The sequence below is a fragment of the Trematomus bernacchii genome, unplaced genomic scaffold, assembly GCF_902827165.1.
Source record: "Trematomus bernacchii unplaced genomic scaffold, fTreBer1.1, whole genome shotgun sequence".
Classification (NCBI taxonomy): Eukaryota; Metazoa; Chordata; class Actinopteri; order Perciformes; family Nototheniidae; genus Trematomus; species Trematomus bernacchii.
Window position 1 is genome coordinate 70643 of NW_022987858.1, and position 13764 is coordinate 84406.

At 42.7% G+C, this 13764-nt stretch overlaps 1 protein-coding gene across 1 annotated transcript; it reads left to right on the top strand.

The window, feature by feature from the left end:
* Positions 1–328: 328 nt before the first annotated feature.
* Positions 329–6424, top strand: LOC117469125 (zona pellucida sperm-binding protein 3-like). Its single transcript, XM_034113504.1, has 11 exons — positions 329–440; positions 522–688; positions 775–878; positions 4532–4581; positions 5115–5153; positions 5243–5423; positions 5515–5620; positions 5720–5805; positions 6000–6091; positions 6160–6226; positions 6294–6424. Exons 1-10 carry the CDS (start codon positions 344–346, stop codon positions 6222–6224), a joined length of 987 nt encoding a protein of 328 aa, XP_033969395.1. The 5' UTR covers positions 329–343; the 3' UTR covers positions 6225–6226; positions 6294–6424.
* Positions 6425–13764: the final 7340 nt, after the last annotated feature.

Consider the following 13764-nt stretch of genomic DNA (forward strand, 5'->3'; position numbering starts at 1 on the left):
TTGACGTTGAACAAAGAATCCCAACGTATACATATATTAATGTTGATATATATAACAGCAAAACTAAATCAAAACATCAGTAAGACAACCCATGCACTATCATCCTTAAAGTGTTTTAAATAAGAATTTCAGGTAGTCATACAGGATAATAAATTGATTAACAAATTGTGATTTTGTGCTGCTGATGAAGCTGAATACAAATGAATTGGGTGTAAGGACTAATGTGATTGGATGCTCCCCATGCTGTAATCAGTGTGCTAGCTGCTGCAGCTGGGACTGTTGACAGGCACCAGGTGAAAGACGTTATCTTGATTAATGCCTCTCAGGAACAAGGTATAAGAACATGCACTGTGTCAGTAGCAAGCATTCAGTCATGATGGTTTCATTTTGTCAAGGTGCACTGCTTCTGAGCCTGGCAGCTGCCATGGTGGTATATGCAGGTAAGACTGGACACAATTAAAGTAATGTTATTATCCTTGACTCAAATAGTTGATTCTTAACTTAATTTATTTGTGTTGCAGACATGAAAGTAGACTGTGGGCCAGATTTTGTGACGCTGATGTGGACAGAAAGCCGACCCCAGGCCGACACGTCGCTTCTCCGTCTGGGTAGCTGTTTCCCAACCAGCTTCTCAGCAGGAGAGGCCTACTTCTATGTGGATCTCACTGACTGTAACTTTAGGAGACTGGTATGTGTATATATATTTTAAACCTGCAAGCTGTGAGTCTGCTATATTTCCTACAGCTCTCTCAGGGGGATCTTTGTCTCTAACAGGTCACCGGGGATGCCCTGGTGTACAGCAATGATCTGACCTACGTTGCTTCTGCGGATTCTTACAATTTGGCCTTCACTCACCCAGTTGTCTGTGCATATGAGAGGTTAGTGTTCATACCAACTACAACATAAGGTGCTAAAGGGTGACACCACCCTTATCTAACATTTCCAATGTGACATTTTCATGTCCTGGGAAAGTTCAATTTGATAATAAGCTTCTTCCTCTCTAAGCCACCAACCATGGAAGTCCGTCTCAAACTTGTGATGTCATCAGGTATAAAGTCTGAAGCTGCTATATAGACAATGAATGGGAGACTGATTTAGGGAATCTACAGCCTGTTTCTGTTCTATTCCCAAATTAGCTTTATCTATTGAAGTATTCTCAACAAAAAATGTACCCATTTACTGAGAGCAATCCCTAAGGCAGTGGTTCCCAAACTTTTTGTGCCCAAGGCACACCAAACGACAAGTAAAAATCTCAAGGCACACCTATTGTGCAAAATAGCCCTTATAACACGTGTTATCACTCATATCATGTAAAATATCTGTAAATGTGCATAATTATTTACTAATGCCAAATAAAATGTGACAAAGACAACTATATTACTCATTAAATATTTATTAACGAAATATTTCAGAAATTATAAATGTAACGTTTCAGCAATCAGCATTGAAACATGTGCTATTGTAAATATTTTTGCTGACTTACAAATTAGTGAGATACATGTGCCTGTCGGGGCGCGCAGATTTTTTTAATCCTTGGTGGCCCTTTTAAATAGTTATTAGTTACCCTGAATATTTCTTGTCCCGTAGTATGGCTTTCCATTTCTTTGCAGAAGAAAAACGTCTCTTTGATAGAGTCAGCATCAACATATCTGACGTTTGCCAGAAGTTGGGCAGCCCCACTTATGTCAGTAGATTCGTCTATTTGTAGGGAAAATCTGCCGCTCGCCTGCAGTTTCTCTGTCAAATGTTGCTCAATGTCTTCTGACATGTCGTCGATTCTTCTTTTGATTGTATTATCAGACGACGGCACTTTGGATAGCTCATTTGCAGCATCTGGACCCAGCATGATACCTACAATTTTTTTGCAAGCGGGGAGGATGAGTGTCTCCGCTATTGTGTGAGGTTTCTTCTGCTTTGCAATGAGCTCCGCTAGCATGTAACTAGCCTCCATTGCCTTTTCAGACACTTTCACACAATCCAACAAACGGTCTTGCTGCCTCTGGTTCAGATCCCGCGCTCTTTTGAAGTAGGCCAAGTTTCTCTGAACATGGAAGGGATGTTTGGTTTCCAAGTGCCTCTTCAGCTTGCTTGGAACCATGTTCGCATTAGCTAACTTCTCCCGACAGACGACGCACTCGGGCTGAGGATTGTTGACATCCCCGGTCCAACTGAAGCCATAAGACAGGTAACTGTCATGATACTGTCTGCTGACAGTTTCTTTCCTCTTTTGGTGGTGGGTTGTCGGCAGTCTGCACTGGTGGTTGGTGGTTTGCTCCGCAAAAGAAAGCGCTCCATTTTCCCTCTTGCGTGTTTCTCTGTTTTAATGTTGTCCTTCAGCCTTCGATGTGTCACGGTCGTATAATTCCCACCTGCAACTGCGTTACCTGCGAAATATGGGGTTCCGTGAGGATTTTTTTTAAAAAGAATTGTTTTTAGGTATAGAGTTTGCCTCTGTATTATGAAATGAGTGCATACTGATATAGTAAATTAAAAAATAATTATTTTTGTGTAGTTGTATATTGCAATAATAACGTATGGTTGTCACAAAATCCCACGGCACACCCGGACTTGCCTCACGGCACACCAGTGTGCCGCGGCACACAGTTTGGGAACCACTGCCCTAAGGTACATTGTGTTTTTCCGAATTCATTGTCAATTGAGTTTTTCCCATATTGAACATCATACATTTAAGTTCACTCTAGTGTTTTGCATTTTGGAGGAAGTAGTTAATGTCTACTTATTTTGGACTGTCTTTTAGCATAGGAGTAACGGTTCATAACTAGAGAATGCAATTCCTGAAGAAATTGCTAGTGGGAATACTTTATGCTAAAAAGCTGACGCTGAATTGCTATGCTGAAATGTAATGTGTAAGAAGAAAGTGAAGAATTTAGATTGAAATGATACATGAACACTGGGGGCTTGAATGTGTGATAAGAAAAGAAAGTGGAAAAGCAGCAGAATATTTGCACTGCAAACTATTGAACTAACTTTATGGCGAATGATCTGTCACCATGGCAACGGTATTTGATGACACCCCATAATACGCTTAGATATGTGGAATGCTTCATCGTTACCAAACCTGTGAAGTTTGGAGCATTTTCACTGAAGTTGAGAACCATGTTTCATGGCGAGCATTGTGTTGCCATGGCAACGGCATTTGTAAAAATCTCTCAACTGTCCCGTAGATGTCTTCATGGCTGGACTGTTACCACACATGTGAAGTTTTAGCACTTTTTGACAATTTTCATAGGAGTTATAGCAATATCGTGTTTTATTGCAAGGGATGCGTTGCCATGGCAACAGATTTTGAGGAAAATTCACTAATGGTACAAAGACATGTTGAGGGCTGGACCATTAACTGTCACCTGAAGTCTGGTGTTTTGGCCATTTTCATATCGGTTACGACAACATCGTGTTTTATGGCGAGGGATGCGTTTCCATGGAAACGACATATGGTGAGATCTCAGATTTGACATAGAGCTGTTGAGCCATGGACCGGTGATATACAACTGAAGATTGGGGGACGATTGGACCGTGTCCATTGGAGTTACAGTGACATCGTATTTTATGGTGAGGGATGCGTTGCCATAGTAACACCACATTACCCAACATCAGATTTGATGTAGAGCTGTTCAGGGCCACAGTGTTAACCATCATGTGATGTTTGGTGGCGTTCTGAGCATGTCAATTGGAGTTATGACATCATCATGTTCCGTCACACAGGTGTTTATGTTTGAGCTAACAACGTTATGAAACACCTGTCCTTGAGCCCAGAGATCAAAGGTTTCCATGGTGATGTGCAGTAATCAGTGAGAGGAGAGCCTTTCCATTGTACTGAATGAGGGATAAACCTCTTACATGTGAACGTTTTGTTGAAGAACCGTAACAGATATCGGTGAAATTTCAACACGTGAAGCATCTCAAGAACCCTTAGCATCTGAAGTGTGCTTTTTGTGTACTTTCGGGTCAATAATGTGGCATTTTGGGCAGATTAACTAAAGGTGTGCGGCTGCTGCTGTGAGGAAAGATGAGCTTGAATTTACAATGGGCTTTAATGGAGACATGTTGAAAGTTTGTCACTTCATGCCCTCATGCATTTTGTTTAATTATTTTTCATTTTTCAAGATACGAGATGTTTTCATGTGTAACATTTTAAAGTTGGAATGAGGTTTCTGAGTGAAAGTATGAAGGAGCAGTTGAAGTGGCATGATGATTTTTCAAGTCTGAATAGTTTCTCCATTGACTTCCATGTTAAAAATGTGATGAATTATGGGATGTATCTCGGGAATTATGAATGAGAAAAGTAATGGCAATCGATTCCCGACCGAGCTGAACGTTTTGTTTCAACGGAGTTCCTGCGATGTGGGAGCAGAAGAGCAGCAAAATAACCTGGCGGAATAATAATAAAGAATTGGTCCGTAGAACAAGTAGTTGGAATGCGCTATCAGCATTCCCACTAAATGAGCTTAAAGCAAATGTGAGTAAACAACTTTGCAGCATTTTCTGTATCATTCTGCTTTATTTTGTGCAGGCCCAAAGACTGGTATGCTGCGATCTATGACCCGGTGTTTAAAACCTACAGTCTAGGACAGTGGTTCTCAACTGGTCAGGCCTCGGGACCCACTTTTTACTTGGTCAATACATCGCGACCCAACATTTTGAAGCACTCAAATCTATTCAACAAAAAATCGTGCTGTAATATATATACGCTTTTGAGCATACAATATTAATAAAAGTGAAGTACAGTGCATATATCCCTTATATCCCTTCACAGAACTAAAGTATGCTTTTAAAAAAGGTTTAATGAGATGATGGAATTAAAGCTGAACTATATAAAAAGGCACACATGCTGAAACCCAACCCCAGCAGGGGGGTCTGGGGGGATTTTTCCCCAGGAGATTTTTAGAAATACTAACATAAACTACGCATTCTGGTACACTCTGAGAAGAAAATCGGGCCTTCAAAATAAAAGTTTGACTTTTTCCAAAAAAAAAAAAAAAAATTCCAATTTTTTTTTTTTTCCAATTCTTTTTCTTCACTCACACATCCGCGACCCACTCGAAACGGGTCCGCGACCCACTTTTGGGTCGCGACCCACCAGTTGAGAACCACTGGTCTAGGAGATCTGCAGTTTAACATTGGCCTCATGAATGGTGGGTAAACAACATGAGATACTCTCTACTAACGGCAGCTCTCCCTGACTTTTGTAACTTACTGACTCTTCTCCTGTTTACTGCCCTAGACGACTTCTCAGGCCCTGCTGAATCTACACGCTTTCCTCTGGGCTCCATCATCCCCATCATGGCTAGTGTGGTGCAGGAGACCCATCAGCCCTTGCTGCTGCTTCTTGAGGAATGTGTAGCAGCTACCACACGAGAGCTTTACCCTGAAAGCACCATGTACCCTATAATCTCCAATAAAGGGTACTCATGGCAATGAGCATTGATTTAAAAAAAAACGTATTTTGGTCGAAACCTTGGTAGTAATGCTAATACATTTTCTTTAACCCAACAGATGTCTTTTGGAAAGTGTGTCGTCACGATCAAAGTTTGAACCAAGGCAAAAGTCATCGGAGATCCGCCTATCACTTCAGACCTTTACGTTTGCTATGGGAGAAGAGGTAAATTGGCCTTTACATTTTTTTTCAGATTCAAGGCTTTATTTTGGAAACTGAGATTAATTTATGCCATGACGCCTATATTTTCCCTCTACTCAACAGGTCTTTATCCACTGCAAACTTTTGGCTTGGGATCCCAATGGTCTTGACAGCACTAAGAAAGCCTGCCACTTTGTCGAAGGGCATGGGTAAAAATATTACTTTTAATATATTTGAATTGTAGGTTAATTTGTTTTACATGAGATGACTTATTCAGCTTAAGCCCAGTCTACTGAAGATACAGATGGATCCCATTCATAACTATTCAAACTTTGTGGAATCTTTATTTGGAAGAGTTGAGATGCATTTTAATTATCTTTTCATCCAATCTTCATGAACTCAGTTGGGAGTTGCTGGACAACTTGGCCCAGAGCAGTCTTTGTGACTGCTGTGAATCGAAATGCAAGTCAAGGAGGCAGAGGAGTGTTGCGTCGGGTATGTACACAACTTCTGCTGTATTACACTTGTTTGGTTGACTTGTACTAAAATATATATGTTTGCAGAGAAACATGGAATGGTGCAAAAAGCAGTCATTGGGCCATTTACCATCACAGATGTGAATTCCTGAAGGTAAGGGTTTCGTATTGCAATATACATTTATTCTGAACGGCTATATTAAACGTTGTTCTCCCAACAGGAATGGATCCATTTAGCTGACTGGTTTCTTCAATCTGAATTTGTTTTTTATTCTTGGTTCTCTTTGCATTTCAGATTGTATGTGGCCAATAAAAAAAATGTTTCCGAACTACTTAATTGAAGTTCTCAAATTATTGAGTTTGAACATTTCCAGGTCTATTCAATGTCATGAACTTTTTTTTTTCCCAGAAATATTGATCACACTAAATCTTTGAAAGCAATATGATTACATTCAACTTTTTGTTCAAATTTCCAATCAAGAACTCTTAACAGTTAATGCTTATCATGTAAGTATTTTTATTCTGTATTCAAGCAGGTCAAGGCTAAACTCAGTAATTGTCCAAAGAATATTATGGCTGAACAATGAAGAGAATGGATTCAAAGCTTTTCAGCACTATACTCAATTAGCCCTTTTTTTTTTTTTTTTTTTTTTATGGACTTGTTCCATGAGGTTCAACATGTAATTGTCAACTCTATGTAAATTGCAGACTGATTCTTGGTACATAATACACTCTATCACTCCTCTTCACCTTAGTTGAAATATGTTGATGTTTTTGTTCATGACTAAAGAGACTGATTTAGCCTAATATGTATTGAACTAGGAGAGGAACTGTCTTTTTTGCATAACCAGCATACAAAAAGTATTTCAAGCGACTGAACAGATAAAGGCAACCTACAAAAAACAACCTCTGGGATCCCCCTTAATACCATAGGCCTACTTTTTCCAGGCACATTGAATATCTTGAACGTTATAGCTTGAATATTTCCATAGCCAAATTTGCTCAAATGAAAAATCATACTGATTCAAATTTGGCACTCCGATACACTCAGTGGCGGCGCCAGGGTATGGCTGGGGTAGGCTACAGCCATACCAAGAAATGGCTTAGCCCCACCATGAAAAATTATGTTAAAGTAAGCAAATTGAATAATAAGCAAAATGTTGTGAACACGGCTTGCGAAAATATATGGGACGTGTCCAGTGGCGACTGGTCATTAGGGGCAGGCACAGCCCCACCTAGTGTCAGCAGAAAGTATTACAAATGATTACAAAAAATGCAAAAAAAAAATTAAATATATTTTAAGATCATGTTTAATCTGATTCGTCTGTACATTGCTGTTTTAGTCTGTGTTCTAATTAGTGTCTACAGTGTGTGCCTATTGAGCTGTTTAGAGCCATGTGGGACAAAACCTGATCATGCCCCTCCCTCTCACTGTCTAAGTGAACGGTGACTGTAAAAACTACACTGCGCATGCTCAGAGTATTTTCCTATTGTGTGTGTGGCAAAAAAATAATGACCATAGGGGCACTGAGCTGCCATCCCCACCATACGTCGTCTCACATATTTCAGAGCTGATTGGCTGTAAGTACGTGTGTCGCGAAAAGTGTGGTGTATGAAGAGGAGACTTTTGTCCAGAAGGATAGGCAAATGGACTTCATCTTCAAGTCAAGGTAGGACCGCAATTTTATTGAAAATGGGATCTTACTAAGAGAGAACAATTCAATATTTAAATGATAAAATTACATTTTTTGGGTATCCTTTTGTTGAACTGTCTGTTTAAAATTAATCAAAGCATCAGACAAAAAAAGCTTTTGAAATAATATTATATTTTGGTTTAGGTCAAAATATAATATTTGTAAACCTGAAGAGTCAGTGCCAGTGCCTCACCAGCCATGAACCTTACTGCACGTCACTGCAGAAGCTTATATATAGACATCTAAGTTTTTTGTGCCCCACCACTTTTATACATATAAAAACGCCACTGGTCGTGTCCACAACACACAAACTGATCCTGCTGTAAGAAGTGCACGTTGCTGATGCAATATGGTTGAGACCATTCGGGCTTATGCTAGAAGAGGGGTGCAAGGAATAGTGTAAGTAGTGGGCGAGTTTTATACACTAAAGGTGTGGAAATTCTCTGGCGTTATAATATCAGCGCGGCCGCGGTCAGATCAAAATGCCTCCGAATGCAATTTGAATAGACCTACAGCCAATCAGAGCAACGAAACGTTGGGTCTGCGTCATGCATTACTGATTGAGATCAATCGGAACCGCCATTCAGTATCCCCATTGGATCTTCAATGTATCATACGTCACGTTCACAGTGATCCCTTTTTATTTACTTCAAGACAAATGTGCCGTTTTATTTCATACAGTTCCATTTTGATTGAGACAGGGAAATAATCTAAACCTCACGCGTGGCGTTTCACTGTCAAGGGGGGCGATATAGCGTGTATGTAATTACATTGCAAATACTGACTTGAGCCCCACTACTGTATGGGTTAGCCCCAGGGACGTGCACAGGTACGGGCTAATGTTGCCCGGGCAACGGCCCGTTTGCCCTTTTTGGCTGACCTGCCCCTCTGGAGAGAGCGAGAGGTTTTTTTTTTCTTTCTGTTGTGGTCGAATCAACATGATAAGCCTACAATTAGTATTGTAGTGTCTCGCTGCGGGAAACACACCAGCTTCATTCTTCTACTTCTTTTACTTCTACTTCTTCTCCTTCTTCTTGTAATTGCCCGCGAAATTTTGAATGAAGAACTCGTTTCAGTGTGAACTCATTCCACAGTATGACCACACAAGCGTTTTAAACCAGGTGGCCTACGTTTTTATTAATTATGTTCTATATCGCTAAGTGTGTGATTACACATGTTACGTATTATATATATATAATATGTATTATTGGCTACTGTATTGGTGCCGGTGCATTAAGACCACCTCTAGTGTCGGATTTTGGAAAATGGATTTTGAGTTTTCTAATGGCAGGGACTTTACTTCCTCTTGACACCGTCGGTTATTTACAAAAAAACACCTAAATATACTTGTTATTGTGCTTCTGTCTTTCTGTGTCTTTCCATCTGTAAACTCCCTCACCCTCTCTCTCTTCTCTTGATCGCCCTCTCTCAGGAGAACACTTCACTGTCCCGCTTCATTGTAGGATTTCTGCCATGTCTCTACTTCAGTTTGACCATCTCTGTTATGAAGTTATGGAATACTAAATAAATAAGTAATTAGATACCTTACCGTTACTGCGCTCATAAAGAATGATAAGAATAAGAATAATGCATATTGAACTGGTTTCATTAAATAGTGAGTTTATTTAAGGTTTATTATAGAAGCCCTATTTTATCAGTATGTCTGCACAGCAGTTACAATGCTCAAACTACATTGAATTGTCCCCATTTTCTCTTTAATAGTTACTAACATTAGATATTTTAATGAGATATGGACCGCAAAACAAAAAATGTCCCTGGTTTTCATTTGAAAAATCAAGTCACCGAATGCAAGTAGTTGCCTTAGCTTATTTTGTAATGAGATGATGATGTGAATTACTGTTCAAATTAGTTAATGTAATAATCGTTTTGGTCTTATATTTTTTTTCAGGGGGAGGCCCTTTTTCCAGTTTAGAGCAATAGCCCCTCCAAATGTCTGTGCACGTCCCTGGTTAGCCCTACCATAGATTACCCAACAAAAATACTCTGTTACTGACCAATTAATTTTAATACCCTCACACTCACGCAATTGTTTAATACTCAACAGAATTCTACAAAATAATCAGCTAACACAGAGACAATGGTCTTCTTTAGTATTCACTACACACAAGAGCAGACAAAAAACTAAAATGAATAATTATTAAATGAGCAGCCAACAATCAAAATTATGAAGTTACTGTTTAAGGACATTACAGGCAAAAATATCGTTTTTTCATGTACTTGTACATTTAGTTATTTTGGTCTATTTTGCTTCCATGTTTTCTTTCACTCTAATGGAAAGAAAACTTCAAAAAAACACAAATAAATGGTGTTCGTTTTACTACCATGTCTGAATTCATCTATAGATTTAAAGCTAATCTGCATATTTAAATACTGACTTGATGTAAGTAACTATCTGAGGAAGTTGTGAGGTGCTATGTTTTTATCCTTTTCCCTCTTAGGTGCCTTACAAACAATGGACGTCCACTCTCGGGAGCGTCGGAGTGGTGCGGTCACCCTAAGTGACAGACCTAAAGTATCCGGGATTCAGGCATCTTCCCTGGCTTGTACATTTTTGGTGATGCGCCCTGGAGGTATCAGACTATTTTAAAACAACTTTTCCCCGCTTTTCAAACACTTATTCCGAGGTTTTAGCCAGTCATTTTGCACGAAATCATTTAACATTGACGGTCTCCTGAAAAAGCACATATTCTGTGCATTTTCAGGAGAGCGTCTATGTTAAATGATTTCGTGCAAAATGACTGTCTAAAACTCTCTTCCAGACATTTAAAAATACTTTCCCCGACCATTTAAACATTATTTCTGGCTTGTAAAGTGCAGTTATGCGCCCTGGAGATATTGCACTATTTACAAAATGTAGCACTCTGTTTATTTCACACCTCCAGGAGAGACAAGGGGGAAATCACCTCTCTCTGCCCCCTCACAGAGCCCCAAGGACGGACTAATTACCTCCAGCATGTCCCCATAACAGTGGGACTCTGTTTCTTTCACAGCTCCAGCAGAGACCAGGGGAAAATCACCTCTCTCTGCCCCCTCACAGAGCCCCAAGGACGGACTAATTACCTCCAGCATGGGCCCCTAACAGTGGGACTCTGCACCTCCAGCAGAGACCAGGGGGAAATCACCTCTTTTTGCCCGCTCACAGAGCACCGAAGGACGGACTAGAGACCTCCAGCACCAGTCCCTAACAGGGGGACTCTGTTTATTTCACACCTCCAGGGCGGAGACCGGGAAAATCACCTCTCTATGCCCGCTCACAGAGCCCCAAGGACGGACTAATTACCTCCAGCATGGGCCCCTAACAGTGGGACTCTGCACCTCCAGCAGAGACCAGGGGGAAATCACCTCTCTCTGCCCCCTCACAGAGCCCCAAGGACGGACTAATTACCTCCAGCATGTCCCCATAACAGTGGGACTCTGTTTCTTTCACAGCTCCAGCAGAGACCAGGGGAAAATCACCTCTCTCTGCCCCCTCACAGAGCCCCAAGGACGGACTAATTACCTCCAGCATGTCCCCATAACAGTGGGACTCTGTTTCTTTCACAGCTCCAGCAGAGACCAGGGGGAAATCACCTCTCTCTGCCCCCTCACAGAGCCCCAAGGACGGACTAATTACCTCCAGCATGTCCCCATAACAGTGGGACTCTGTTTCTTTCACAGCTCCAGCAGAGACCAGGGGAAAATCACCTCTCTCTGCCCCCTCACAGAGCCCCAAGGACGGACTAATTACCTCCAGCATGTCCCCATAACAGTGGGACTCTGTTTCTTTCACAGCTCCAGCAGAGACCAGGGGGAAATCACCTCTCTCTGCCCGCTCACAGAGCCCCAAGGACGGACTAATTACCTCCAGCATGGGCCCCTAACAGTGGGACTCTGCACCTCCAGCAGAGACCAGGGGGAAATCACCTCTTTTTGCCCGCTCACAGAGCACCGAAGGACGGACTAGAGACCTCCAGCACCAGTCCCTAACAGGGGGACTCTGTTTATTTCACACCTCCAGGGCGGAGACCGGGAAAATCACCTCTCATTGCCCGCTCACAGAGCCCCGAAGGACGGACTAATTACCTCCAGCATGGGCCCCTAACAGTGGGACTCTGCACCTCCAGCAGAGACCAGGGGGAAATCACCTCTTTTTGCCCGCTCACAGAGCCCCAAGGACGGACTAATTACCTCCAGCATGGGCCCCTAACAGTGGGACCTCCATAACCTTGCACACCCTGAGTCCCCGGGCCCCCACAGTTAAGCACTCCCCCACGGACTAAACACAGGTATTCACACCCACCAGAACCTCGTGCCCCTGGTGACCTTACAAGGGGGTGGTTTTATGGTGCTTCTGTGTCCGCCCATCAGCATCCATATTGGGCCTTCTTCACGGCATCACCCCCCCTTCTGTGGAGGGTATTCTCGTGCCCCTGGTGACCTTACAAGGGGGTGGTTTTATGGTGCTTCTGTGTCCGCCCATCAGCATCCATATTGGGCCTTCTTCACGGCATCACCCCCCCTTCTGTGGAGGGTATTCTCGTGCCCCTGGTGACCTTACAAGGGGGTGGTTTTATGGTGCTTCTGTGTCCGCCCATCAGCATCCATATTCGGCTTTCTTCACGGCATCACCCCCCCTTCTGGGCTGGAGGTTCAAACACTTTAACTTTTGTTCACCCTCCTCTGGCTTACACCTCCTCCGCCAACACTTGAGCGCTCATCACAGGGTTCAGCACCAAGGAGAGTGCCTCCCCGGTGCTGATGGAAAGTGGCACTTTTTCTGCCCCTGGTAATCATCAAGGTTATTGTTTTTTTTTTTTTTTTATTTTATTTGAACAAAAAACACAGTTGACAGTACAGAGAGGCTAAAACATAAACTATTTACACGTACTACTGCTACTATAACAGTACTACTAAATTTCTTAACCTACGTTTTAAAGTGCAGTTATGCGCCCTGGAGGTGTTGCACTATTAACAAAATGTATGCCCAGGATTCTGGCACCTTTCCTGGCTTGTAAAGTGCAGTTATGCGCCCTGGAGATATTGTACTATTTACAAAATGTATACACAGGATTATAATAATAATTATATACACGGTATACATATTCACAATGTTTAGCGGGATTCAGGGGACCAAATTAGGCGTCTAATTCTCACGGTGCACCAGGGCAAACAGGTTGAGTCCACGGCCCCTGCCCCATCATCAGGAGTGTCAACCAGCCCCGGTCCCGACTTCATTGGCCTCTTTCCCTCCCGCTTCCGCTTCCGCTGCTGCTGCCGCTCCAATGACCCATCAGGTGAAGATGATAGAGTTGTACTGTTATAGCAGCCCTCTTCGGAGGTCTCCCCATCTGACAGCGGTAGACATCCTTCTGATGATGATGCAGCTGCTGCCGCATCTGATGACGCCCTGAACATGGAGCGGATTCTCAATGCCTCCTTTATACCTGGCGCATTCGCGTAGAACCGGTCCGCCGTGGTTACGTCGTGACACATAAACCTGGCGAGAATCGACCGGCTTTCTGGATCTTGGTGATGCTTGATATTGTCAGCCAGGGCAGTGCGCAGGATTGTGAAGGTGACGGCTGTTTCTAGCCCAGCATCAGCCCATGCCCTCTTCAAGTGAGCGTTCAGGTTCTTGGAGGCCCGATTCCCCCTTGTGAAAAGGAAGAATTCATTCTGAGGACCCAGCAATGCCTCTTTAATCCCCATCCACCGCATGACCCAGCTAAACTCCTCTACTGTAAGCGCCAGCTGTGCTTCGCCATATGTCTTGGCCGTCTTGTGATCCTGCACATGGATGATGTAGCCCTCAGCAGTTCCCCTTATGGCTGCCTCTAAGACCTCACTGTTTTTCATGTTTGCGTACACGCCCGTACGGTGGCCATACAGGAGGCTCCAATGGAGGGTGAGATAGCCATAGAGAAGCTTCTGGGTGGTTGAGGTCGGCGTGCCGGCCATCAGGTCGAGGAGCTCCGGGATGCGCTTCTCAGCGGCCGCC

What these genes read in the sequence shown, in the direction of transcription:
- LOC117469125 (XM_034113504.1), top strand. Translation starts at nt 344, where the DNA reads ATGCACTGTGTCAGTAGCAAGCATTCAGTCATGATGGTTTCATTTTGT. An exon ending in CCCGGTGTTTAAAACCTACA is followed by an intron (nt 4,582 to 5,114) that starts GTCTAGGACAGT and finishes TGAGAACCACTG; the next exon opens with GTCTAGGAGATCTGCAGTTT. An exon ending in GCAGAGGAGTGTTGCGTCGG is followed by an intron (nt 6,092 to 6,159) that starts GTATGTACACAA and finishes ATATGTTTGCAG; the next exon opens with AGAAACATGGAATGGTGCAA.